This window comes from Cynoglossus semilaevis, chromosome W (assembly GCF_000523025.1).
Source record: "Cynoglossus semilaevis isolate Cse_v1.0 chromosome W, Cse_v1.0, whole genome shotgun sequence".
Classification (NCBI taxonomy): Eukaryota; Metazoa; Chordata; class Actinopteri; order Pleuronectiformes; family Cynoglossidae; genus Cynoglossus; species Cynoglossus semilaevis.
The window spans coordinates 7,339,518-7,366,601 of record NC_024327.1 but is presented as its reverse complement, the minus strand read 5'-3'; the positions used below and the strand labels follow the sequence as shown (position 1 = coordinate 7,366,601).

Here is a 27,084-nt window from a genome sequence, read left to right as displayed (position 1 = left end):
AACATATAGCAAGATAAAAAGAAGAGGACGTGAAACAAAGACTTGATTATTTTTCTTTTGTGTCTTGTGAAAATATATGCCTGTTTTGAATGATGAGAAGGTTAAGTGACATCCAAAGACCACTACTACTGCATCCATTTAAATACCAGGACTGTGGTGTTTGAGAGGAACCACACTGATCGTAATTTTTGTAACTATACTCGTATTGTCTCCAATTCTTTGGTAGGAGGCGCAAAACAGACTAAATGACCAGCCTGTCAATAGCACTAATGATAAATGAAACGGGGAAGGGGCTCACCCAACATTTAATCTGAATGTTATGTTTTTATGTCTGCAGAGAATCAGATGTCTGCAGAGAATCTACAGAAAGTAAGTATTAAGTGTTCCTCTGATGTTGATGATTACTTTTATACTGCTGTTTACTTATATGTCACTTGTCAAGAGAGGGACTTTTAAAACTGTTAAAATATATCCACCATTTTGTATTAATCGCCATTTTGTATAACCATGTTCAGCCAACTGTAGACACTCATTTTTTTCAGATATCCTTGAGTTATGGTCAACTTGTATTAAAAAGGATGTGAAACTTTAAAATGAGTTACAATTCAACCACGTCGATATAAAGGCGTCTTTTGAATGAGTTCAAGGTCTATTTTTAATGATTTCATCTCTTTTCAGCTCTGCAGCTTTGATCATTTATATATTTCACACTGGCCAGTTAAAGTCTAACACACAGACTCATAGTTTTGATCCTTTTATTCATCGCCCCAAAATGGAAACCAATCATTGAGAAAGCCATCAGTGCAATAGAAAAAAAAACTTTCAATCATTTTTAGAATCTTGAAAAAATACATTAGCTTAGGTTTTCATTGTGCTAAAAATTGGAATAAAAGCCTAATCATAAGGAAAGTAAAGAAATTACATATATGAAGATTTTGATCCACCAAAGGGAATTATGAATTGGGAGCCAAGTCATTTAAAACATTTTCAACCGAGTGAGTGTAAAAATAGGTTGTTCATTATTTTTTTCCAAGGAACCCCAGATAAGATATCTATGAAGATTCTCAGTCATCCAGGTCATGGTCAAGTTTAAAAAGTTCTGTTAGGCAACTGGCTTCTCCAGTTGGAGAAGCCTCTTGGATTAGAGGTGAAACGTCTTCTTTTAGAAAATTCACGTCCAGTTGCCTAACAGAACCCCAGATAAGATAATGTACATAAAACGTGTGCATTCCATTTACAATTAACCTGTAGCAGAACAGGCAGCAGAGAAATAATTGCTGAATTGAAAAAAAAAAAAGAATATATAAACATTAATCATGCAGCAGTGTGTGAGTGCATGTAAAAGCCCATTTCAGCAGAAGCATGCAGAGAATGTCATCAGCTGTTTCCCAGCTGCTCAGGAGCGGCCGAGGGTCCCAATTAACACATCAAACACCGGAACACTTACAGCCCAGAAGCCCCACCTCTGGCTGTCAGCTCCGCAGATGGACAGCGATTGAAACCAGGGGGCAGTTATGTTCCAGGTGTCCTTCCACAGAATATGCACTCGGGTGCATATTTAAGCGCAGACCCACACACATGGACACACTCAACCTCCGTTCACAGGTACAAAGAAAAGCCCTGTAGGATTTAATCTATTTTATACAAAATGTGAGCTGCAGAACAGGAGAGAAGAGAAGGATGTAAAACAAGGTCACTTCTGTTCCTCTGGTTACGGAAGCAGCAGTGAAGACTGTTGGTAGATGACATGAGGTTCAGCCAGGTGCCTGTACAATACAGACAGTCAGGTGACAACCAAGACTTTGTCTAAGGTCAAAAGAGTAATAAAGCAACAGACAAGTCTTGTTTCCCAAGGAGTTCCAATAAATACACTGTCACTGAGAGGCAGCTGCATCAGGGCATCAGTGAGGATGGGACACTGATTGAGTCATCGGGACGAGTGTTAAGATACAAACAGAACCTTCGTTTAAACCAGTGTTTTTCAACCTAGGGGTCGTGACCCGACATGGGATCACATGGAATTCAATTGGGGTAAAGCAATTGATAAAAAAAAATAAAAAAAAAACAATACAAATATATTTTCAAGTAATTATTAATATTTGAGCTGGTGTGTCTTGATTGAAAAAAGCGACTTATACTAATACAAATAAATACTAAAAAACTAATACAAGATTATCAAAAATGAATACAAAAAAACTCTTCACTTTGATGTCAAAATGGGGTGACAAGCCAAACAAAGGTTTAACAATGGTTTAAACAAACATGATAAATCACGTTTGCAGAAAACAAACTTTCCAAATCAGTTAATGTTAAAAAATCAATAAAAATAAATATAATTATTCCAAATGTGAAATAGGTCAGTAAACTTTTTTCTTTGTCCCTCAATATGATGGACCTAATTGGACCTCAATGTTGTGGTCCAATTGTAATATTATAATAAATTATAATTATGACATGATATATAATGATTATGTTTTTTGCATTCAAACTGTAAACCACCTCTTCTGTAAATATTATTGGATGTTTTGGACATGTAATATTTGTATACCAATATTAATACAGATGGAGGTTTAACATGATCATCATGCAGTGAAATTAGTTTTGACATAACAAGTGTAAATCCAGCACCCAGATCTACGGCCCAGTCTACTCACAAGAAGTAGGGAGTGCTTAGATCGGTATTTATCGTGATTTGGCGGACTGTTCCACTCATGTCTCACCACCTTTAGACCTGCAGAAAATCAAACGGAACATTTCAAAAAGCCTGCTGTGTTCAGGATGTTTACTGGTGAAACTGTGAAACATTTAGTGCCAGGCCCTCCTTCAACAACAGCCCAGCAAACAGTTCAGTTTGATGTTGCAAGACTTAATTTTCTAGCTGAATCAATGAAACTCTGTTTTATTGCTAGGACTTGGTGCCATACAACCTTGTGTGTCCTCAATGTGGGTCACTCTTGGACTCAGTGGTACCCTGTGGATTGTTTTTTGTGCAGGTCCTCTGGCCGATAGCAAAGTAATTACATAGAGTTAAAGATAAAACACCTTTTTTTTTTTACTTGTTGAAGGGTTGATATACCACACCATATAAGCAGGATGACATTCTAACACATCTAAACGTTATTTTCCTTTTTTATGTGGTATTAAAAAACTAAACTTCAGATTGTTTCCCTATAATAAAGAATTAAAGGTGACATTTTTACATATCACATACATTTTTTTCAATTTAATACAGTGAAAATTGTGCAAAGATTGCATGGTTTTTGTCACCTTGGTTAATCAACACACTGCTGCACCAGTTTATAGAATTACTGTATGTTTCATTACTTCTCAATTAACATCTCTCTTGTTAAATGGCCAACAACATTTATCCCTGTCAAAGGTTTTGAGAAACTTTTACTTGATTGCGGATTTCCAGGCCTGAACATGCGATTACTGCTTCCATGTGAAGTGAGAGGTGACTTGGACACAGTGCGTGCATAAATACAGGGCAATGTGTGTCGAGTTGCAGAAGTAACCAGCTAATTTGCTAGTTAGCCAGGCTGGGCATGTCTGAAAAATGAAAACGAATGCCTTTGGACACTGAGCTGTTAGTTATCACCTGACAGCACGTTTTCTGTTATCCTTTCTAGGCTCCCACCATCATATATGCTGACAGAGCACTAAGTGAATGTCATCAAGAATTATCTGAATACCATGTCTTCCTCTCAAAAACATGCACGCACAGGCAGACACACACTGTGTATGTGCACATTCACAGAGGTCTCTGTGGCAAATTAAATTTGACCCTGTGTGTTCCATGAGGGGGTATGGCTGAATCAAGGGTTCAACTTTGACCCCATGAAGTGAGCTCAGCTACTCATTAGTTACTGTAACATCTGTTCTGCAGGGACTATGACCCTGTGGTAATAACAGAAGGACATTCCAATTAAATAAACAGTGCTGTCTGTCAGGAATGAAGAGCTTCAAAGTCCTCCTGTTAGCATCTGTTTGGTTAGTCGATCGGCCCCAAGAATCAGTAAAATCTTAAATCACAAACTGATGGTCACCTGCAATGCTTAACACACAGAGTTTGCATCCTCTTTTTTCACACCCTGTTTAAATTTTTACGGCCATTTCTTCTTCTTTGTTTGTTTTCATTCTCAAACATGCAGCTGATAAGGATATGATAATAGCCTTTTTGACCAAGTGGTAAAAAAAGGTCAGGGCAGTTAACTGCCTCCATAATGGGGCTAGACAATTAGGCCAGTCCTGTGGTTTTCCTTTTTCTCAGCTTTCACCTCATGCTTTCTCCAACTTAAGATGAAAAGAACAACTCTTCGGTCAGTTATCTGCTCTCATCAACCTTGATAGAGTAAAACAAGGTGACCAGGAATCAACTGTGTCATGTTTTTTTCTTTTATACTATTATAAGACATTCAATAAACAATAAAAAAAAAGACAAATTTAACTTCATGCAGCAGAAACTGAACTACAATAAGTTGTACAAATATTATTCTGGGAGTTTCCTGATTTAGCAGGCTAACTGGTGACAATCTTGTGAATCAATACTGTTAGAGTTCAGTGGTTTTCACATTTAGTTGGGTCTGCAGCAGGAAGCTGATAAGACACCAGATGGCTTTCCCGAGCACACACAGTCACATAGCCCCACACACTGAAAGAGAATTTCCCTTCTAAAAACACCTCTACTCCCTGGGAACAATGGAAGATCTCCCAATCTACCTCCTCACAGGGAACCCTGGCGCCATCTATTCCTTTTGATCTACATGACCACCTGTGGTTGACTGGACTTTATGGCTCCGTCCACTTCCCTTTTTGATAACCCCCACTCAGCAACAAAGGGCTTATGAAACTACAGAATCACACCCGCCGATTCCGCTGAACCGTGGAGCAGCAGCACCACCTAGTGATGACTGTAGGCACAGTCATAAACAGTAACAATAATATCATTGGCCACAAACGGCCCAACCTTTTTCCTCCGATTGGTCTACCACTTTCAAACACACGCCCAGGAAGCCGAAACCACTCCCCAAAAATAAGTATAAAAAGCGTAAACCACTGATGACATCAGAAGTATTTTTAAGTTCTATATATCTTTGAGTCGTATGTTCCTTAAATATTTCTCCGGTTGTTATTTTGCTTTATTGTTGGACCTGTTTTGTTTGACGTTTTGCTATTAAAACAAAACGACCATCCACCGGCTTCTTCCACTTCTTGCCTGAAGACACCTCGCACAGCAAGAATCTTTCAATACAAACAAATAAAGATGGTGAAAATTTAAGTCAGCAACAATTAAAGACATTTGTTTTTATTGGACTTCTTTTAGCTTGATAAATGAGGTTTGTATATAGAAAATTAAGGTTGAATTTAGGATAGTTTTCAGAGGACTACAGTTTATTCATTCATTGATGTTTTTTGCAGTCTTCTTATTTGTAGAAGAAATTCAATAAAGCAGGGTCATTATATTGTGAGGTACAACATGCCACGTGTGAGGTCTTTTAATGCTAAATCAAAGCAAATGAGTTTTTCTTATATATATATATATATATATATATATATATATATATATATATATATATATATATATATATATACATATATATACATATATATACATATATATACATATATAACACCACCCTCATGCACACAATACCAAAAAACTGGGTTTTTTGGGGGAATTCTTCTTAAGTTTAAACTAACATTTACACTCATTTATCTTTTAGAGCCATGGCTTGTCATTCAACAACTATTTTTTTAACTTTGTAATATTATATGGCAAACAGTATCTATGTATGTGTGGTTTTCAGTCAAACTTACATAAAGAGCTCCAAGACTGTCTTGTGAGAAAGGGTCAAGGGAGATATGAATCATGGTTTAAATGCATTCAAGATGCTTGGGCTGGTTAGAGGGAGGACACTTCACTGTGAAGACTTTGAAAGAAATGTAGGCCACAAAAATGTTAACTTTGAAACTCAATGAGAAAAATATACAGTTTGAATGTCTTTACATTTCAATCTTTTTCCCCATTAACTCCCTTTATGTTTTCCCTCTTTTTACCTACAGTAACTAAGGGGGGCAGTTCCAAATCTGATTTGTTTTCATTTTGATCTGTCAGCTGAGTTTCTCTTTCTTGCATTATTATTGTTAAATAAAAGTCTTCTTAAAAGACCCTAACCTAGGAACAGATACATAACACATACTTAAAAAAATGTTGTTTCTGTAATCATCTAGAGATTTAGTGAAAAGCCAACATGAGAAGACCCTTAGAGATAATATGATGATCTTCTTTTCTTTTTCTTTCAGCTTTGTCCCTTTTTTTTCAGGGGTTGCCACAGCAAATCATTGATTCCCATCTCTCCCTGTTCTCTGCATCTTCTACTCTGACTCCAACTATCTGCATGTCCTCCCTCACTGCATCCATATAGCTCCTCTTTGGTCTTCCTCTCTTTCTCCTACCTGGTAGCTCCATCTCTAACATTCTTCTACCAATGTATCCACTGTCCCTCCTCTGCACATGTCCAAACCATCTCAATCTGGCTTCTCTAGCTTTCTCTCCTAACCTTCCTGTCTGTGTTGTCCCTCTAATGACCTCATTCCTGACCCTGTCCATTCTTGTCACTCCTAAAGAGAATCTTAGCATCTTTAACTCTGCCACCTCCAGCTCCTCCTCCTGTCTTCTGCCTATTGCTACTGTCTCTAAACCATACATCATGGCTGGTCTCACCACTGTCCTGTAAACCTTTCCCTTCACCTTAGCTGACACTCTTCTGTCACAGATCACTCCTGACACTCGATGGTAAATCTTTTAAATTAAAATTACTAAAAACTAACAGCCTTCACTTTGACTAGTTCCACATTATGTTAGACAAAAAATGTGCACAGCATGTAGGCTGCAGAAAAACAGTCAGACTAGCATAAAAAAAAAGAAATAAAATAACAACGGCATCACTTTGTTCGTTATGACACAGAGGTTGCTTATATTTTAAATATAAAAAGTGAGTATTTTTAAGGCTATTATTCTTCAGTTTTCTCTAAAAACATATTGTTCCGTTTGAAAATGTAGGTTAAATTCAATGGATAAATAACCTGGTCGATGACACCCGAGACTGTCTGAAGTTCTACAAGAAGCATTTAATCTGTAGTCATAACACAGCTGCCTGAAGAGCTTTGGTCAGTCTCAAAGTAGTATTTGTTCATGAGTTATTTGCACTGATTAGTGTTGCTTTAAAACTAAAGGTGGAAATGAAAAGATTCAGTCGAACACAAAAACAGCTGAACACACTAGTTCTTCTTTTTCTTTCGGCTTTGTCCCTTTTTCAGGGGTTGCCACAGCAAATCATTGATTTCCATCTCTCCCTGTTCTCTGTATCTTCTACTCTGACTCCAACTACCTGCATGTCCTCCCTCACTGCATCCATATATCTCCTCTTTGGCCTTCCTCTCTTTCTCCTACCTGGTAGCTCCATCTCTAACATTCTTCTACCAATGTATCCACTGTCCCTCCTCTGCACATGTCCAAACCATCTCAATCTGGCTTCTCTAGCTTTTTCTCCAAACCTTCCTGTCTGTGTTGTCCCTCTAATGACCTCATTCCTGACCCTGTCCATTCTTGTCACTCCTAAAGAGAATCTTAGCATCTTTAACTCTGCCACCTCCAGCTCCTCCTCCTGTCTTCTGCCTATTGCTACTGTCTCTAAACCATACATCATGGCTGGTCTCACCACTGTCCTGTAAACCTTTCCCTTCACCTTAGCTGACACTCTTCTGCCACCGATCACTCCTGACACTTTTCTCCAGCTGTTCCATCCTGCCTGTACTCTATTCTTCACCTCTCTTCCACAGTCTCCGCTGCTCTGAACAGTTGATCCTAAGTACCTAAACTCCTGCACCTTCACCACCTCTGCTCCTTGTAGCCTCACTATTTCACTGTTCTGCCTTTCGTTTACACACATGTACTCTGTCTTGCTGCGACTGACCTTCATTCCTCTTCTTTCTAGTGCAAACCTCCACCTCTCTAGGTTCTCTTCTAGCTGCTGCCTACTCTCACTACAGATCACAATGTCATCTGCAAACATCATAGTCCATGGGGACTCCTGTCTGACCTCATCTGTCAATCTGTCCATCACCACAGCAAACAAGAAGGGGCTCAGGGCCGATCCTTGATGTAGTCCCACCTCCACTTTGAAGTCTTCTGTCCTCCCAACAGCGCACCTCACTACTGTTGTACTATTCTCATACATGTCCTGCACCAAACTAACATACTTCTCTGCCACTCCTGACTTCCTCATACAAAACCACAATTCCTCCCTTGGCACTTTGTCATATGCCTTTTCTAGATCTACAAATACACAATGCAGCTCCTTCTGACCTTCCCTGTACTTCTCCATCAACATCCTCAAGGCAAATATTGCATCTGTGGTACTCTTCCTAGGCATGAAACCATACTGTTGTTCACAAATCTCCACTTCCTGCCTCAACCTAGCTTCAACTACTCGTTCCCAAATCTTCATTGTATGGCTCATCAACTTTATCCCTCTGTAGTTGTTACAACTCTGTGCATCACCCTTCTTATGAATTGGCACCAGAACACTTTTTCTCCACTCATCAGGCATCTTGCCAGTCTCTAAAATTCTGTTAAACAAACCAGTCAGGAAATTTACTGCCACTTCTCCTAAACACTTCCATACTTCCACTGGTATGTCATCAGGACCAACTGACTTTCCACTCTTCATCCTCTTCAGGGCTTTTCTAACTTCATCCTTTCTAACCTGATCTACCTTCTTCCTACTAGTCTCTGGCTCCTCGTTTCTACTTTCCCTTTCATTTTCCTCATTTAACAACTCCTCAAAGTATTCCTTCCATCTTCTCAGCACACTTTCCTCACTTGTGATCACATTCCCCTCTCTGTCCTTAATCAACCTCACCTGCTGCACATCCTTCCCAGCTTGATTTCTCTGTCTCGCCAATCTATACAACTCCTTTTCTCCTTCCTTTGTTTCCAAACTCTCATACAACTCCTCATATGCCTTTTGTTTGGCCTTGGCCACTTCCCTCTTCACCTCCCTTGTCCTCTCTTTGTACTCCAGTCTGTTCTCTTCTGTTCTGTCACTGTCCCATCTCTTCTTCGCTAATCTCTTTCTCTGCACACTCTCCTGGATCTCCTCATTCCACCACCAGGTCTCTTTGTCCTCCTTTCTCTGCCCAGAGGACATACCTAGCACCTTCCTACCTGTCTCCCTCATCACTGCAGCTGTAGTCTCCCAATCATCTGGGAATATCTCAACACTACCCAGAACTGCCCTTACTTCCTTCCTGAAGTCTTCACAACATGTCTCTTTCCTTAGTTTCCACCACTTGATCTTCTGCTCTGTCTTCACTCTCTTCCTTTTTGTCACCTCCATCGTCATTTTACACACTACCATCCGATGTTGTTTGGCTACACTCTCACCTGCCACCACCTTACAGTCTCTAATCTCCCTCAGATTACATCTTCTACATAGAATATAATCTATCTGTGTGGACCTGCCTCCACTCTTGTAAGTCACCCTATGTTCCTCTTTCTTTTGGAAATATGTGTTTACCACAGCCATTTCCATTCTCTTTGCAAAATCTACCACTGCCTGTCCTTCTACGTTTCTCTCCCTAACACCAAACCTGCCTATCACTTCCTCATCTCCTCTGTTCCCTTCCCCTACATGACCATTTAGGTCTGCTCCAATCACCACTCTCTCTCTCCTGGGGATACTCTCTACCATCCAATCTAGCTCCTTCCAGAACTTCTCCTTTTCTTCCAACTCACAGCCCACCTGTGGGGCATAACCACTAACAACATTAATCATCTCTCCTTCTACTTCTACCTTCACACACATCAACCTGTCTGACTCTCTTTTCACCTCTACCACATTTCTTACATATTCTTCCTTTAGGATCACCCCTACTCCATTTCTCTTCCCATCTGAACCATGATAAAACAGTTTGTAGCCTCCTCCAATGTTTCTAGCCTTACTGCCCTTCCACCTGGTCTCCTGCACACACAAAATATCTACTCTTCTTCTCTCCATCACATCAGCTATTTCTCTACTTTTCCCTGTCATTGTACCTACATTCAAAGTTCCAAACTTCAGACTAACACTTCTATTCTTCATCTTTTCTCTTTTTCTCCTAACCAAACGCCCTCCTCTTCTTCTCTGTCTCTGACTCTGTCTCTGACCAACAGTAGTCCAATTTCCATCAGTGCCCTGTTGGTCAACGGCACTGTTGGCGGTCGTTGTTAACCCGGGCCTCGACCGATCCGGTATGGAAATCGTTTTATTGATCTGCATATTTGATTTAGCTAAAAGTTTTACGCCGGATGCCCTTCGTGACGCAACCCTCACCATTTATCCGGGCTTGGGACCGGCACTATAAACACGGCTTCGTGTACCCTAGTGGCTGGCTGGAGATAATATGATAATGTAAACATTAAAATTTGGAATAAATTATGTGTTGGAAAATAAACTGCACATGAGCAAGAGTGTTGTTTCCTTTTTCAACAGGAGCCACATTCATTCTTGTAAAAAATATGCAAAAGCCAACTGCTTATGGGAATATGTTTAACTAATTTAGTTATAAAGGTTTTAGAAATTAAAAACAAGAGGATGTTCTAAGTAATTTTCTATTATTTTTACTATCAAGGCTCTTCAAACTATTGCAAGAAAATACTGACAGACATGATTGCTGTTTATCCAAATGTACTCATGAAACAGCAGGTTAGCAAAATATAGCAAATACTGCTAAAAAACAAAATAAATAAAATAATACAAATAAATAATATTTTGCAGCCACTGAATAAACTGAGGCTCAGCACAGAAGACAACAAATAGATAATATTCGACATTAATTCAACACAAATGCAAAAGTAAACGGAATTGCTCTGGACATGATGGAATTACTGAGCATTATATTTCACTATAGTGGAAAAATGCGGCAAACAATTACTTTTAATATACAAGAGTCCTAAAAATTATTTTAAGACAAGGTTGAACATAAGTCCCATCCAAGTGCCACGACTGGCCACCAACCCGTATTTTTGCCATGCCTATCGGGTATTTTCCTAGCGCCGTAAAACATCATTGTCTTGCTTAATTACACAGTCTTGTTTATTCATTTTATTTCTTCAATTTATGTGTACATAAAACGTTTTCTAAGAGAAAAGAATTGGTCTAGGAGAGTTGACAATTAAATTAATAAGAATAACCGTTAAGTGGTTCGTATACATTTTCTAGTTTCACTCCTGCATCATCTTGATGCGAATAATGTGCATTCCATTCTTAACAAGCTGTAAATCAAATACTGAAAACACCATAATTTACAAAAACAAACATAATCTCCGAGAACGAAACACACGTATGAACGTATGTCGTTGGTGACACATTTACCGAAACCATGTATCTTGTAAAACTTACGTTATTTAGTTGACTTAAAACTGCAAGGTCAAAACCGAAACAATTCGGGAAGTTACTGCTTGTGTTTGACTACATATAACGTCAGAGTTTAACCTTTCAACTCCTTTTTTCAGCCAATCTGGAATCTACGTTTTACGGCGCAAGAGTGAAGTGCGAATTTACGCTACGCAACATACGCACTTACACTGCCTGTGCTTGCATGACGTAAGTTCCAAAGACTAGGAAGTGTGATGTGGCTTTGACTTACAACAAAATGGTAAGTCTGTTTCGACTATTTTAATTCCCTTTAGTCTCTCTAGAACACCAAACGAAACAAGTATCCTGCTCCTACGTTTGCTTTACAAAGTGTATATGAAAACTTTTCATATGCTAAGAAATGGGAGACGTATGGTAAATGCTAAGGCACTAGCCTTAGCTAACACCCAGGGAGTTTCAGCAACACTGTTTTTTTTAATAATGTCACGTTAGAGCTTAATTTACAACCTGATTTACAGTTGCATTGTAAATATGAGTAATTCATTAGATGCATAAGATGCTTAGTGAAACTCTTACGGGTACGAACTCCGTATATATTACTTTTGCCACGTAGATGGAGAATGTGTGCAGTTGTTTTTGTTAGGTTTGCACAATCTTTGAATGCAAACAGATAGCAGCAGGCAGTATTAGAAAGCTAACAGCTCTTCAATTCACTGCCATTGTCATTTTTCACAGAAACCAGATCCGTTGTGATGCCCATACTAAAATATTGTTTTCACTTGCAGTCGGCTATTTTCAACTTCCAGTCACTGCTTACAGTGATTCTGCTCCTGATCTGCACCTGTGCCTACATCAGAGCTCTTGCTCCCAGCTTGTTAGACAAGAACAAGACTGGGTATGTAACACCAACCCTTCAATTCATGTGTCACATTAAAGTCCTATACAATGTCTTTTAAAAAAAACAAAAGTCCAGAGACAGGAAAAATGGTTGTCAAATGATTATTTTCTTCACTACAGCATTGTTTTCTAGATGTGTTGCATCACAAACAGAACAGAGTTTTTTCTTGACAAGAGATTTCTGAGAGAAGGTGCATTTTGGTTCACAGTGACACCATTCATTGATGTCTGGATCAAAAAAGTCCGTTCAGCTTCCCTTGAAACAGGCAGATCAAGAAAAGTGTACAAATTGGAATAAAAAAATCTTCAAAAGTGTCACTCTTTTGTTAGTGAATCCTTGCTTTTAATTTCTCATTTTTTGTCTTTTAGGCTTTTAGGTATTTTCTGGAAATGTGCCAGAATAGGTAAGCCCTTTTTTTTTTCTTTCTAATTTTATCATTGAATTCCTGCCTAAAGGGGTGGCTTTGAACTTTAGGTTTTTCTTCTGTGTAGGAGAGAGAAAGAGCCCCTGGGTGGCCTGCTGCTGCATCATCATGGCTTTCAGCATACTCTTTCTCCAGTAGCAGTGTATGGGTAAAACCACAAGTGAAGACATGAACAATATCATGCTGCATCGCTGGATCTCCTGGGGGATGTCATTTAGACTATGTACAACAAAGACCTTTTACTGCTTACTGTAGTGGCTGAGGGAGAAAAGCCATAGGTGGAGGGGTGAGGTGCAGCCCCACAATGTGTCAGTTAATCTCCACTGGTGTCCTTTGTGTTTGTTTGTGTGGACCATTAACATGATCAAATGATTAAATGTTTCTCTGAACATTTCAGACATGCTTGTCCTGCCCTATGAATGTATCACAATTGCATTGGTTTTTAAAACAATAAATAAATTCCCCTAATTGATATCTGTAGGAGGCTAGTTGCATGAAGAGTTTAAAACATGATGAAGACAAGGTCATGAGCTGCACTTGTGTTACCAAAACATAGGAGCTCCATAAAAGGTCTGTAATGTCGCTCCAGTTTCAAAGACCATGACCAACAGTGCAGCATTTTCTGTACAATAGTTCTGTTGGTTTATGTGTTTTGTTTGGGTGAATTCAGTTTTACCTGACTCAGAATCTCTAACCTTTAATGGTTTTAGAGTATTGTTTCCCAAAGACTGGGTCGCGACCCTCAGGTGGGTCGTCTCGCATCATGTTTCCCAGGAGTTTACAAATGAGAAGAATAGACATTCTATTGACTTGGGTCACGAAGGTTTGTGACTTTTAAAATATATGTTTTAGAGTCAGCATAGTACAGTATTTGGAACTGAATTGTTGTTTTGGTTTTTAAAGTGCAATTCTCAAAGTAGTTTTGCATGGCCAAGGAAACTTCATACACAACTTCAAATGACAGGTAATGTCTAACAATCATTTTCTGCAATTAAATTTGTATTTTTTAGTTGGTTTAACTCTTGTCTAACTTTGTTTGGGAATTGTCTTTTTTAGAGGGAACTCTGAGGCGTTGGTGGATGAAACTGACTTACTGAACTGCAGCCTAAAATCACATCTGAACCATCAGCATCCACCAGACCTTTTTATATACATTTATGGGATTGTTGTCATACGCTTAGTGCACCTGGCTGGTGTTGGTCCCATCTCATATCCTGTTGTCACCTTGTGTTCTTGTCTGTAACAATCACAAACGCGGCAGTACACTTTAATTCACAAACATTTGCATTTCTATTTGAGCATGTTGGTTTCCAGCATTATGGATTGTTGTTGCAATCAATGAAATATATCTCTCTTCAACAGGAACTTTAAGCTGGCCTACAGCATGTTCTGCTGGTGCTTCCTGTTGAGCCACAACTTGATCATCATACTCTGAGAGAGGAACCACATAAGGGGTGTCTGAGTCCTCCTCGACTGTTTCAATACAAGTTTGCTTTTCAACCTTCTTTTTCCTTCGTCTATGGATGAGCTTTTTCTTCCTTTGGTGCCTTACTGCCTGAATGTCTTACACTCTCAGAGGGAGGTTTTTCTTCCAACCTGTCCAGAACACACTGACTGACTAATCAACTGTCTGAAGACTCAAGCAGTTGATTAATTAAGCCAAGTCAGGTGTGCTGCTGCTTGGTTGGAACAGAAACCTGCACCCACAGCAGCCCTTTGTGGACCTAATTGCCCACCCCTGTCGAAGGTCGATTCGTTTAACCCTCCTGTTGTCCTCGGGTCAAAATGACCCACCACTGTGTTAAAAACCAAATAAAAATCCCCTTAACAATATTTTTTCCACTTTGATTTGATGACTTTTCGTACATTGACCCCAACATTAGAAAAAGTGAATTGTTGCCTTTATTTATATTTCCATGTAAGCTATACAAAAAAAAGTACAACTATTGTCAAATTGAGTTGAAATCACAGTCACAGAGTTACTTATACACCACAGAATGTGAGAATGTTTTAGTTCTGTCTCAGATCAATCAGTAGCAAGCGTAAACAAGACAAGACAGGTGTTCTTCTCGTGGACTGCAATGCCTGTGACCTGATCTAACCCAAATGTAACAATATTGCCCCTTTGTCTGTGTGGACTCCCAGAAACTATAAAAGTGCTGCATATGACAGTCCCCCAAATGGTCTCTGTGCTGAAGCCATGAGTGTGCGTTATAATATTGAACAGGCTCTAGAGCTGATTTTTTCAGATGTCCAACAAGACAATTGATTCAGAAGAGTGGATGATGTATCAGAAGAAGATGGGGAGGAATACAACCCAGAGCATGATGAATCATCTTCAGAAGAAGAAGAAATTCCTGAAGCTGAAAGAGAGACTTTCCTTTCAAACAACGGCAAAATGACATGGTCCTCAGCAGCATATGACAAACACGGCAGGGTGGCAAAACAAAATGTCATGAGGATGACCCCAGGACCCACAAGATATGCCGTTTCTCATGCCCATGACATTATCGCAACACTACCTGTTTATCACTCCAGCAATAGAAAAAATAATCCTGGCGATGACAAATCTGGAGGGTTTTTGCAAATATGGCGACAGCTGGAAAAGGATGAATGAGACTGACCTGCATGCCTACTTAGGGCTGCATTTAAAACTCCTTTTTGCACATTTCTATTCTTTCTTAAGCTATAGAAATACTACACAAATATTGCTTACCACCTATATAGTAAACAATAATACAATTGACAGTGTCATAGCAACTAGTGGTGAATTAAATAAATGCAGTCTGTCTGCCAGGTGAAGAGGGAAAAGTCAGGTATTCACACAATTTGTGGTGAATGAGAAGTTTTTTCTTTCAGCAAAATAAGATTTGGTGTTTAAAATTCAATTAAGCTGGTTATATTGACGGTTTAGTGAAGACCGGTCATTTTGACCCGGAGGACATGAGGTGTATACAGAATATGAGGACACCAGGAGGGTTAATAACACCAACGCCAAAACAAAACAGGTCCAATAATAGAGCAAAATAAACGACTGGAGAAGTTTATTAATAATGCATCATCAGTGGTTTGCATTTTTATACCTGTCTGGGTGGAGTGGTTTTTGACTTCCTGGGTGTGTGTTTAAATGTGGTAGACCAATGGAGGAGGTGGGGAGGAGAGAGATTGGACCTCTTGTGGCCATATTACCAATTGTTGTACCTGCAGTCACCACTATGTGGCGCTGCTGCACCATGATTCAGCGGTGTTGGAGGACATGTTTATGAACCTTTTGTCACTGAGCAAGGTGTTACCATAAAGGAAGTAGACGGAGCCTTGAGGTCCGGAAAACAACGGGGTTATGTGGATCAAAAGGAGTGGATGGAAGTCTTCCCATTGTTCCCAGGGAGTCGAGGTGTTTTGGAACAGTAGGGAGTAATCTGGGGAGTTGGTGTGAAGAGAATTTAGGAGAAATTCTCTTTTAATGTTTGGGGATATGTAAATGTGTGTGCTTGGGAAGGCCTTTGTAGTGTATACCTGTTTTAGCAGCTTCCTGCTTTCAGACCCAAACCAAAGTGAAAACCACTGAAATCTAACAATCGGTTGCACTGATTAATCCATTTGTTGGAGGAATGAGGGAGAATGAAGGAAAGAAAAAGATCAGACAACATGCTTGTAGAGTGAAAACGAATGGATGTTACATGAAAGGTTGGCACTAACTTCTGTAGTAGATTAGTAGAGTCTAATCGCCCACAGTCTGCTGTTTCAACCAACTAGTTTTACTTGTGTGACTGTGGAGACGCATAGTGAGACGAAGAGTGGAAACCTCATGGGTACACAGGGCACTAGGGACGGGGGGGATATGATTCCCTCAGGTTGTCCCTACAGATCAACCCCCCACTTGCACCACTGTCCCAACATAAGAGAAGAGTAATGTGTTACAACTAATGCGTTCAAGTCATACATCAATGTCAGAATTTCCACTGTTAAACTTAAGCATAGACATATACAGAAAAATATGAAAGTATCTGACCGCCATATAGAATAAACATGAATAAATAAATAAATATAAATAGACTACAGAAATAGATATATATACAGTATGTATATATATTAGCGTGTTAATCTGTTACGATTACTATGGTTATTGTATAGTGATAATGCTTTCCCCCGGTTCAAAAATTCTATCTGTAGAATCTCTGGACCCATATGCTTTTGTCCACAAAATTAGAATAAACTAGCTGGAGGTACGGTAAAATAAAAAAATAGCTACATTGAAAGCAACTGGACAAAGTACGTTTTTCTTTTGAAGGCGTTTCGCCTCTCATCCAAGAGTTCTGACTACTGGGAAATTCTGGTATTTAGCCTTGAGGGGGCTACATCCCTGTAACGAGGGTCGTTGCAGAAAGGGGGGATAGAGGTGTGGTGAAACACAACCTATTCAAGGGAGGGCGGAATGTAAAGTCACAAGGTTGGAGGTGTGAATGGGGAGTGATACCATAGCTATGGACTAATAGTTTCAGAACTGACACGGAGAAGGAAAGACAGCCCTTCTCACCATGACAATCAAGAAAACTGGGTCAAGAACCTCTCTGACAGGACCTTAACCCAGCCAGAAAAATATGTTTTAGCAAAAGGTCTCAACTTTGCTGTCACTCCCACATAGTTGCCCGTGGTGGATCTCATCACAGCAATGTACACATAAAGGAAGACAGAAACCTTTACATTGAAGTCTACAGGAAACCCATCCACACCAACCAATATTTACACTTCGACTCACATCACCCACTACAACACAAATTGGGAGTTATCAGAACTCTGAATCACAGAGCCAAACACATTCCTTCACAAGAGGAGGACAAGGCTATGGAACAGTCCCACATCAAAGGAGCTTTAAAGACTTGCGGCTACCTCAATTGGGCCTGGCCCAAACAGACTGCTGGCCAGAACAGACCCTTGCTTGCTCTGCCTAAAATTTTGAAACCTGATCTTGAGTTAAGAGGACAATGCCTTTAAGTTTCGATTTTTGTTTGATGTGTAGTGGATGTTCTTTTGATCCCAAGTCAAAGACAGGAACATCAAGGTTCTGTGTTCAAACTGTGTTTTTATTACAAAGAGAGCAAGAACAAGCAAGAGAGTATACAGAGTACAATCAAACAAAACAATTATGGATAAAAACAAACTTACAGAGACTTTTTTCTAGAGTAAGTGCCGATCTAGTAGCCTGTCGGTTACCCAGGACCTATGCCAGGAGCACTGACTGACTAACTGACCTCTGAATTTATACAGACATTTGATGTGAGAGTAAACGAGAGAATGAACTTCCTCTGCAGGTGCGTTACCATGGCAACCATAGAGCGTCTCTCCTTCTGCTGCACATGTTCCAGGGGTCACATACAGTTTAAGACAAGCACTAGATGTATATTATCAGGAACAGTATTTCATACTGAGTTCCCATATAGTTTAAGACAGAGAATATGCATATATCGTAAGAAAAGTAAATACACTTTGTGGAAATAATAATTCAATATGTGGAAACAACCTACACACATGTCTGGGGTGTCAAAAGCAGGTGGTTTTCTATTCTTTACTGATAAGCATTCGTTTAATTAAACCTTCCAAGTAACCATATATGGACCTGTTGAGTTATAGCAGAGCAGTAATATTCCTACAATTCCCCTTTTGATATTTGCTAAAAGATCACTCCATCTCCAAGACGGTCACCCCTTCATAGTTCGGAGTTATCGCAGTTGCTGAAAGACCAAGTTTCAGGCTGGCATAGAGATCACGTACACCCGGGGCCATGGTGACATAATTACCAGAGATATGTTGTGTTGGGCCAACTGCTTGAATGATGGTTTTCTCACATAATTACCTGCACCTGAATGTTCATGCAGTGGTGCAGACAACATACGTAACCCTTCTAGTGGCCGTGTTATTGGGGATGGCACAGACTTCTCCCTTCTCAGCCAATATTCTGTCAATATTCACCATCTTATTCTGAAATGATATCATATGTTAACATGGAGCTCATCAGTCAATTTTTTACCAGCATCTTGAGTCATATCAGCCAGGCGCAAGACACTGTAATGTATATAATTGATTCGATCATCATTTTTGTTCCCCATCACTGTTACAATCACACAGGCTATTACCACTATATTAGTATTGCTATCCCTCTGATTCTTTTATCTTTGGGACACCCCAGCATGTTGAATGCTTTGTTAAACATCAAATAAATGTAGAATTTTCACACAAGCAAGCAATTATACTATGATTATGATGAATAAGCAAGTTAAATGCAATATTGTCCAAGCAAAAGTTCTTGTTTTAAACTTCTTGGGTCTGGCTCTCCTCTGGAGTCTGGCTGTGCTCTTGTTTCTCTTCTGATGAGTTTGGGTCACGTGGTACCACTTTCCTGGTTGTCCTTTCAGCTGCACAGCGTGCTGGGTCCTGGCCGTTACCTCGTATAGACCTTCCCACCTGGGCTGGTTCCACCCCCTTTTGAGGACTTTCAGGTACACGCTGGCTGGAGGGAGACCTGCTAGTTCGTCTGGATCTTACGCTGTCTTTCAGCTGGGAGGAGTAGTGTCAGGAAACTTTTTCTTTTAGATAGGACTGTAAAATATGCTGTTAGTTCATACCCCAGTTTCCTAACACACAAAGAATCAAAACAAAAATCAAATAAAGAATCAAATATGAGATCTCAAATTTTAAAGGTTTTACTTGCAGCAAGGAGCGCAGAACAATGGTTACATTCAGAACTGCACTGAGGAACACCTCAGTGCTCAAAGCAGTTGAGCAAAGCAGTTTTTTACACACACACTTCAATGGTCAGTACCTTAACCCTTTACAGCCATGTGGTGTTCTTGCGCAACTTCTGAGCACTGATTGGTAAAGACTGCTCCAAACAAGGATTCTCCACCAATAGGAGCTATGTGCATGTGCTGTAGTTAATCAAGTCAGATAAGACCATGCAGTTCGGATGTTTTTCTCTCTGTCTTTTGTTGGTCTTCTGTCAGTCTCCTTATTTGGGCAAAGAAACCAGTTCTGACCGGTTCTGTGTCCTGTCTCTATCTCCAAGTGTAACAGTTGGTACCATTCAGTGCAGTCCATATAATATTGTTATGTAATCCACCAGCATGCACACCTGTCTTCAGCACTTTCCCTTTGAGTACAGCACAATAACAGTATAAATTGATATGGAAACTTAATACAATGAATATATTGTAAAGATTGAATAAATGTATTTACAATATCTTAACACCGTCTCTGTGAAAAAATATAATCTACATGGTATGATAATAATAAAAATAATAATGATTTTATTTCATAGGTAAATGTGTCTGCAGACTTACAGCAATAACTGCCACATCAGTGTCAGGGCTCTTAATGAAGACAGTTGTGTGCTCCTGTGCAGCATGCTGTGCATGCAAAAACACCCTTGTGTCACATTCGTCATGATCACACGGCAGGTCTTCAACAGCATGAACAGATTGTACACCCTGCATTACAGTCATACAGTGACATTGATCCCTATGTGTTATGTACATGCTGAAGTTTTTGCACACTCCTGTAAGGTCTGCATTACGATGTAGTTGTCCTTTTTCTTGCATATTATGCACGTGGCTCGTGATGGTCAAGCCTGACCTGGGTCTAAATTTCTTTGTCGGACTCAAAGTCGTCCTGCTCGAAGCCAGCCACTAGGGTACACGAAGCCGTGTTTATAGTGCCAGTCCCAAGCCCGGATAAATGGTGAGGGTTGCGTCAGGAAGGGCATCCGGCGTAAAACGTTTAGCTAAATCAAATATGCAGATCAATAAAACGATTTCCATACCGGATCGGTCGAGGCCCGGGTTAACAACGACCGCCAACAGTGCCGTTGACCAACAGGGCACTGATGGAAATTGGACTACTGTTGGTCAGAGACAGAGAAGAAGAGGAGGGCGTTTGGTTAGGAGAAAAACAGAAAAGATTAAGAATAGAAGTGTTATTCTGAAGTTTGGAACTTTGAATGTAGGTACAATGACAGGGAAAAGTAGAGAAATAGCTGATGTGATGGAGAGAAGAAGAGTAGATATTTTGTGTGTGCAGGAGACCAGGTGGAAGGGCAGTAAGGCTAGAAACATTGGAGGAGGCTACAAACTGTTTTATCATGGTTCAGATGGGAAGAGAAATGGAGTAGGGGTGATCCTAAAGGAAGAATATGTAAGAAATGTGGTAGAGGTGAAAAGAGAGTCAGACAGGTTGATGTGTGTGAAGGTAGAAGTAGAAGGAGAGATGATTAATGTTGTTAGTGGTTATGCCCCACAGGTGGGCTGTGAGTTGGAAGAAAAGGAGAAGTTCTGGAAGGAGCTAGATTGGATGGTAGAGAGTATCCCCAGGAGAGAGAGAGTGGTGATTGGAGCAGACCTAAATGGTCATGTAGGGGAAGGGAACAGAGGAGATGAGGAAGTGATAGGCAGGTTTGGTGTTAGGGAGAGAAACGTAGAAGGACAGGCAGTGGTAGATTTTGCAAAGAGAATGGAAATGGCTGTGGTAAACACATATTTCCAAAAGAAAGAGGAACATAGGGTGACTTACAAGAGTGGAGGCAGGTCCACACAGATAGATTATATTCTATGTAGAAGATGTAATCTGAGGGAGATTAGAGACTGTAAGGTGGTGGCAGGTGAGAGTGTAGCCAAACAACATCGGATGGTAGTGTGTAAAATGACGATGGAGGTGACAAAAAGGAAGAGAGTGAAGACAGAGCAGAAGATCAAGTGGTGGAAACTAAGGAAAGAGACATGTTGTGAAGACTTCAGGAAGGAAGTAAGGGCAGTTCTGGGTAGTGTTGAGATATTCCCAGATGATTGGGAGACTACAGCTGCAGTGATGAGGGAGACAGGTAGGAAGGTGCTAGGTATGTCCTCTGGGCAGAGAAAGGAGGACAAAGAGACCTGGTGGTGGAATGAGGAGATCCAGGAGAGTGTGCAGAGAAAGAGATTAGCGAAGAAGAGATGGGACAGTGACAGAACAGAAGAGAACAGACTGGAGTACAAAGAGAGGACAAGGGAGGTGAAGAGGGAAGTGGCCAAGGCCAAACAAAAGGCATATGAGGAGTTGTATGAGAGTTTGGAAACAAAGGAAGGAGAAAAGGAGTTGTATAGATTGGCGAGACAGAGAAATCAAGCTGGGAAGGATGTGCAGCAGGTGAGGTTGATTAAGGACAGAGAGGGGAATGTGATCACAAGTGAGGAAAGTGTGCTGAGAAGATGGAAGGAATACTTTGAGGAGTTGTTAAATGAGGAAAATGAAAGGGAAAGTAGAAACGAGGAGCCAGAGACTAGTAGGAAGAAGGTAGATCAGGTTAGAAAGGATGAAGTTAGAAAAGCCCTGAAGAGGATGAAGAGTGGAAAGTCAGTTGGTCCTGATGACATACCAGTGGAAGTATGGAAGTGTTTAGGAGAAGTGGCAGTAAATTTCCTGACTGGTTTGTTTAACAGAATTTTAGAGACTGGCAAGATGCCTGATGAGTGGAGAAAAAGTGTTCTGGTGCCAATTCATAAGAAGGGTGATGCACAGAGTTGTAACAACTACAGAGGGATAAAGTTGATGAGCCATACAATGAAGATTTGGGAACGAGTAGTTGAAGCTAGGTTGAGGCAGGAAGTGGAGATTTGTGAACAACAGTATGGTTTCATGCCTAGGAAGAGTACCACAGATGCAATATTTGCCTTGAGGATGTTGATGGAGAAGTACAGGGAAGGTCAGAAGGAGCTGCATTGTGTATTTGTAGATCTAGAAAAGGCATATGACAAAGTGCCAAGGGAGGAATTGTGGTTTTGTATGAGGAAGTCAGGAGTGGCAGAGAAGTATGTTAGTTTGGTGCAGGACATGTATGAGAATAGTACAACAGTAGTGAGGTGCGCTGTTGGGAGGACAGAAGACTTCAAAGTGGAGGTGGGACTACATCAAGGATCGGCCCTGAGCCCCTTCTTGTTTGCTGTGGTGATGGACAGATTGACAGATGAGGTCAGACAGGAGTCCCCATGGACTATGATGTTTGCAGATGACATTGTGATCTGTAGTGAGAGTAGGCAGCAGCTAGAAGAGAACCTAGAGAGGTGGAGGTTTGCACTAGAAAGAAGAGGAATGAAGGTCAGTCGCAGCAAGACAGAGTACATGTGTGTAAACGAAAGGCAGAACAGTGAAATAGTGAGGCTACAAGGAGCAGAGGTGGTGAAGGTGCAGGAGTTTAGGTACTTAGGATCAACTGTTCAGAGCAGCGGAGACTGTGGAAGAGAGGTGAAGAATAGAGTACAGGCAGGATGGAACAGCTGGAGAAAAGTGTCAGGAGTGATCGGTGGCAGAAGAGTGTCAGCTAAGGTGAAGGGAAAGGTTTACAGGACAGTGGTGAGACCAGCCATGATGTATGGTTTAGAGACAGTAGCAATAGGCAGAAGACAGGAGGAGGAGCTGGAGGTGGCAGAGTTAAAGATGCTAAGATTCTCTTTAGGAGTGACAAGAATGGACAGGGTCAGGAATGAGGTCATTAGAGGGACAACACAGACAGGAAGGTTTGGAGAAAAAGCTAGAGAAGCCAGATTGAGATGGTTTGGACATGTGCAGAGGAGGGACAGTGGATACATTGGTAGAAGAATGTTAGAGATGGAGCTACCAGGTAGGAGAAAGAGAGGAAGGTCAAAGAGGAGATATATGGATGCAGTGAGGGAGGACATGCAGATAGTTGGAGTCAGAGTAGAAGATACAGAGAACAGGGAGAGATGGAAATCAATGATCTGCTGTGGCAACCCCTGAAAAAAAAGGGACAAAGCCGAAAGAAAAAGAAGAAAGTCGTCCTGCTCGATGTTGATGAGATGGCCTCACTTCTTGAGCGGTCTTCCGTATCCTCTCCCCTCTCTCTCACGCTCGAGACGCCTTTTCACTTTTGCAATTGCACTCTTGTCAATAAACCTCCGGTAGCATGTAAAATGGAAAGCAACGTTTTCGGGAATGCTTTCCACTCCAGGCAGTGTTTGTAGTTTTCAGCTACTTATCGACACTCACCCCTCAACCCGAGTCACCGTTGTAGACTCTTTTTGTACGTATTCCACCGTGCGAGAGTGTTTTGTGCTTCACAGAGGCTATGTGCATAAATACACTGTCCTGAATATTTTATTGTTTTACTCATTTTTGGTGAGTTTCCTCTTCTTTGGTTACTGCTAGATGCTAGATGCGAGATAAAATGCATCGATATAAAAAATGGGCAGGATTTTTTGCGACAAACGTTTTGCTCTAAGTTTAGATTGTTCGAACGATCGATTCCCAGACGTCAGAGTGGAATTCAATTTCTAAAGGACTTTTCATGGTTCACCTTACGTCCTATATGCCAGGAGCACTGACTGACTAACTGTCCCGAGACCTCTGAATTTATACAGACATACAAACGTTAAACGTATAAAAGTTTGATGTGAGAGTGGGTTTTCTCTCAACAAACTTCCTCTGCAGGTGCGTTACCATGGCAACCATAGAGCATCCAAGGGTCACATACAGTTTAAGACAAGCACTAGATGTATTTTATCAGAAACAGTATTTCATACTTAGTTCCCACATAGTTTAAGACAGGTACTAGGTACCTATTATCAGAAACACTATTTCATACCAAGTTCATACACAGTTTAAGACAGGGAATGTGCATATGTCATAAGAAAAGTAAAAACACTTGGAAATAATAATTCAATATGTGGAAACAACCTACACACATCTCTGGGGTGTCAAAAGCAGGTGGTTAACTGTTCTTTGCTGATAAGCATTCGTTAATTAAACCTTCCGAGTCACCATATATGGACCTGTTGAGTTATAGCAGAGCAGTAATATTCCTACAGATGCCTGCTAATAATTCTGGTCTAGTGTATCAGTCATGATTTTTTTAGAGGCTTAAAAGAGGTGCAAACAGGCTAAACGGCGTCATATGGCTCAGGTGCCCAAGGTTCCATACCCTTGCCCTAGATTGTTTTATTCCAGCTGGTACTATGTTTCATAAAGGTCTTAGTAAATGGAGGGTGAGGGAGGGTCTCATCCTCACATCTCAATTATCTTTCAGAAATTAATCTTTAATTACTCTTTCATTTTTTTATTTTTTTATTTTTTGTTATCAGTTTCCTCTTATAAATGTATATAAAAAATAAAGGATTTAGTTGAAATCAGTAAGAAGATCAGAAGTGGTGTTTTGACAGTATTTTCACCTGATATACACAGCGGTGAGTGTTTATGACTGTTGAATTAAACCTGGAGGTGTGAGTTCTTCTTCCCATAGAACCATGAGAAAGTAGCAACCTAAAGCGTTTGTCATCATCTCCTTGGTAAGAAATGATGGTTGTGGTTGAAAATGAATTATTTTCCAACATCAAAACAGATTGTTATGTTTTATTAGTGCTACATTTACACAGAGCCAGAAGGAATATGAGAAAATGTGTGTGAAGATGTGCTGCTCTAGCTTACTAATGTCAGCCGGAGCTAGAACAAAGACTGCATGTTTGTGGCGAACAAACACAGACGAAGAAAGGACTCAAGTGGTAAATAATTAATTCAAGATTAAAAAAATAATTTTGCTCTCCCTCTAACTTCTTAATTTAAATCAGAGCCCCATAAATCTTGGCTTGTAGTTTTGCAACTCTGACAGTGTTGATTTGTCTATAATACACAAATCTGTTGTGAACAGCTTTGAGGTTTTTTTCCTTGTAAGGAGTCCTGTGATGCAGCAGGGTGAGGTGTCTGTGACTTCCTCTCTAAGCTCCTCTATTACTTCCAGGAAGACGAAGGAACTTCTTTCCATTTTGGCAGCTCAGATGCTCACACGGGTCTGGTTTCCAGACCTGAACTCCATGGACGTGTTCTCCTTGACTTCATCTCTCTGAGCAGTGGATGGAACACACACACATGCTGCAACAGCCTGTGTGAGCAAACAGAGTGAAGTTTGCTGATGAGGAACAGTCATATAAGACGTCAGTAGCACGTACAGGTGTCTGCTCAGTGTATACATCCAAACGTCAACTGACACACCCATGCATGTGACAGTTAGCAAGTAATGGGTAAAATGCATTTGAAGGTACAGCATTTAGGATGAAACATGGTCCTCTTGTGAGAAGCTGCCGTGTTCTCTCCACATGTGTTTTCCCCGGTGTTCTTTCCATAGTCCAAACAACATGTTTTGGGATTAGGTTATCAGAGCCCAATGCTAGTGGCAAAGAGACACACTGGCTGACCAGAGCTCAGTTGAAAAAACACTTACAGCAAGTGTCGGGTCTGGTACTGATACAATACTAGTATATGAAAACAACTACAAAAGCTAACTATTACAATCAGGGCTACAAAGCACTGAGCTCCCTCCAAATCTGGGGCTGCTCTTCTCCAACAATGTCATGGAAATTATTTTAAAAGTTTTTGGTGCTTTTAATCATTTTGCATATTACCATAAATCTGTTCACAGCTGTGATCACTGATACATTAAACAAACTTCTATGTAAAAGCTGAAACAATGCAGTTGTAGTCCAAACCCCCTGCTTGGGGAAATTCATTTTTAAAGTTTAATTAAATCATTGCAATTTCACAACATTCTTTCTTGTAGAATATAAAATAACTTTAATCATTATTGGTTCTGGTAGATCAGAACAATGAATTGCTTGTTCTCTCCTGGGGCCTACAGAGGCTGCCATGTTGGATCGGCATGATTTTATATGAACTGTAAATGGACAAACTGAATAACCTCTTGTGTAATAATAATGTTTAAAGCCACCTATATGTTCTCCAACAAACTTTGGACTGTAATGGTGACGTAAGAGACGATCAACCATTACATTTAACTTCACCACTAGATGTTGTACAACCCTCCTTCATGAATGTTTACGTGACCAACACAACATCATTTGGTCATAACACCATACAGTGTGTGACACCAGTGCTACTCACAGAGCTGTGGGCTGCCAATGCAAACATGCCATTTGGCTGGAAATCATCAGTCTGAAAACTCTGTCAGATGCCAATTAGAGTCACTGCGGTGGGTGTAACCTCATACTGAGTAATAACGGCACGGCTGTTGTATCAGAGAGTGCATACAGTACAGCTGGTCTGCCGCGATTTAGAGCGTAAACATCTATGTTATAGATATATACTATTTCTGTAAATCCTATAAACTTCATTTCACTTCTTAAATATCACTGTGTTTGTTTGCTATATGATATATTTAATTGAAATTGCTGTTCTGAACAACCAATGATCCATAAAGGAAAATCTTGAAAATGATCAGGGGTGCCCAAACTTTTTCATACCACTGTATATACAAATGCATTATAGACAATGTTGTGGTAAGGTTTTACCAC

General features: G+C 40.3%; 1 protein-coding gene across 1 annotated transcript; it reads left to right on the top strand.

The window, feature by feature from the left end:
* Nucleotides 1-11,578: 11,578 nt before the first annotated feature.
* Nucleotides 11,579-13,220, top strand: LOC103397084 (protein kish-A). Its single transcript, XM_008335328.3, has 4 exons — nucleotides 11,579-11,700; nucleotides 12,206-12,315; nucleotides 12,687-12,721; nucleotides 12,810-13,220. The coding sequence occupies exons 1-4, from the start codon at nucleotides 11,698-11,700 to the stop codon at nucleotides 12,878-12,880; spliced, it is 219 nt and encodes a 72-aa protein (XP_008333550.1). The 5' UTR covers nucleotides 11,579-11,697; the 3' UTR covers nucleotides 12,881-13,220.
* The last annotated feature ends 13,864 nt before the right edge of the window (nucleotides 13,221-27,084 follow it).

What these genes read in the sequence shown, in the direction of transcription:
- LOC103397084 (XM_008335328.3), top strand. An exon ending in TTAGACAAGAACAAGACTGG is followed by an intron (nt 12,316 to 12,686) that starts GTATGTAACACC and finishes TTTGTCTTTTAG; the next exon opens with GCTTTTAGGTATTTTCTGGA. An exon ending in CTGGAAATGTGCCAGAATAG is followed by an intron (nt 12,722 to 12,809) that starts GTAAGCCCTTTT and finishes TCTTCTGTGTAG; the next exon opens with GAGAGAGAAAGAGCCCCTGG.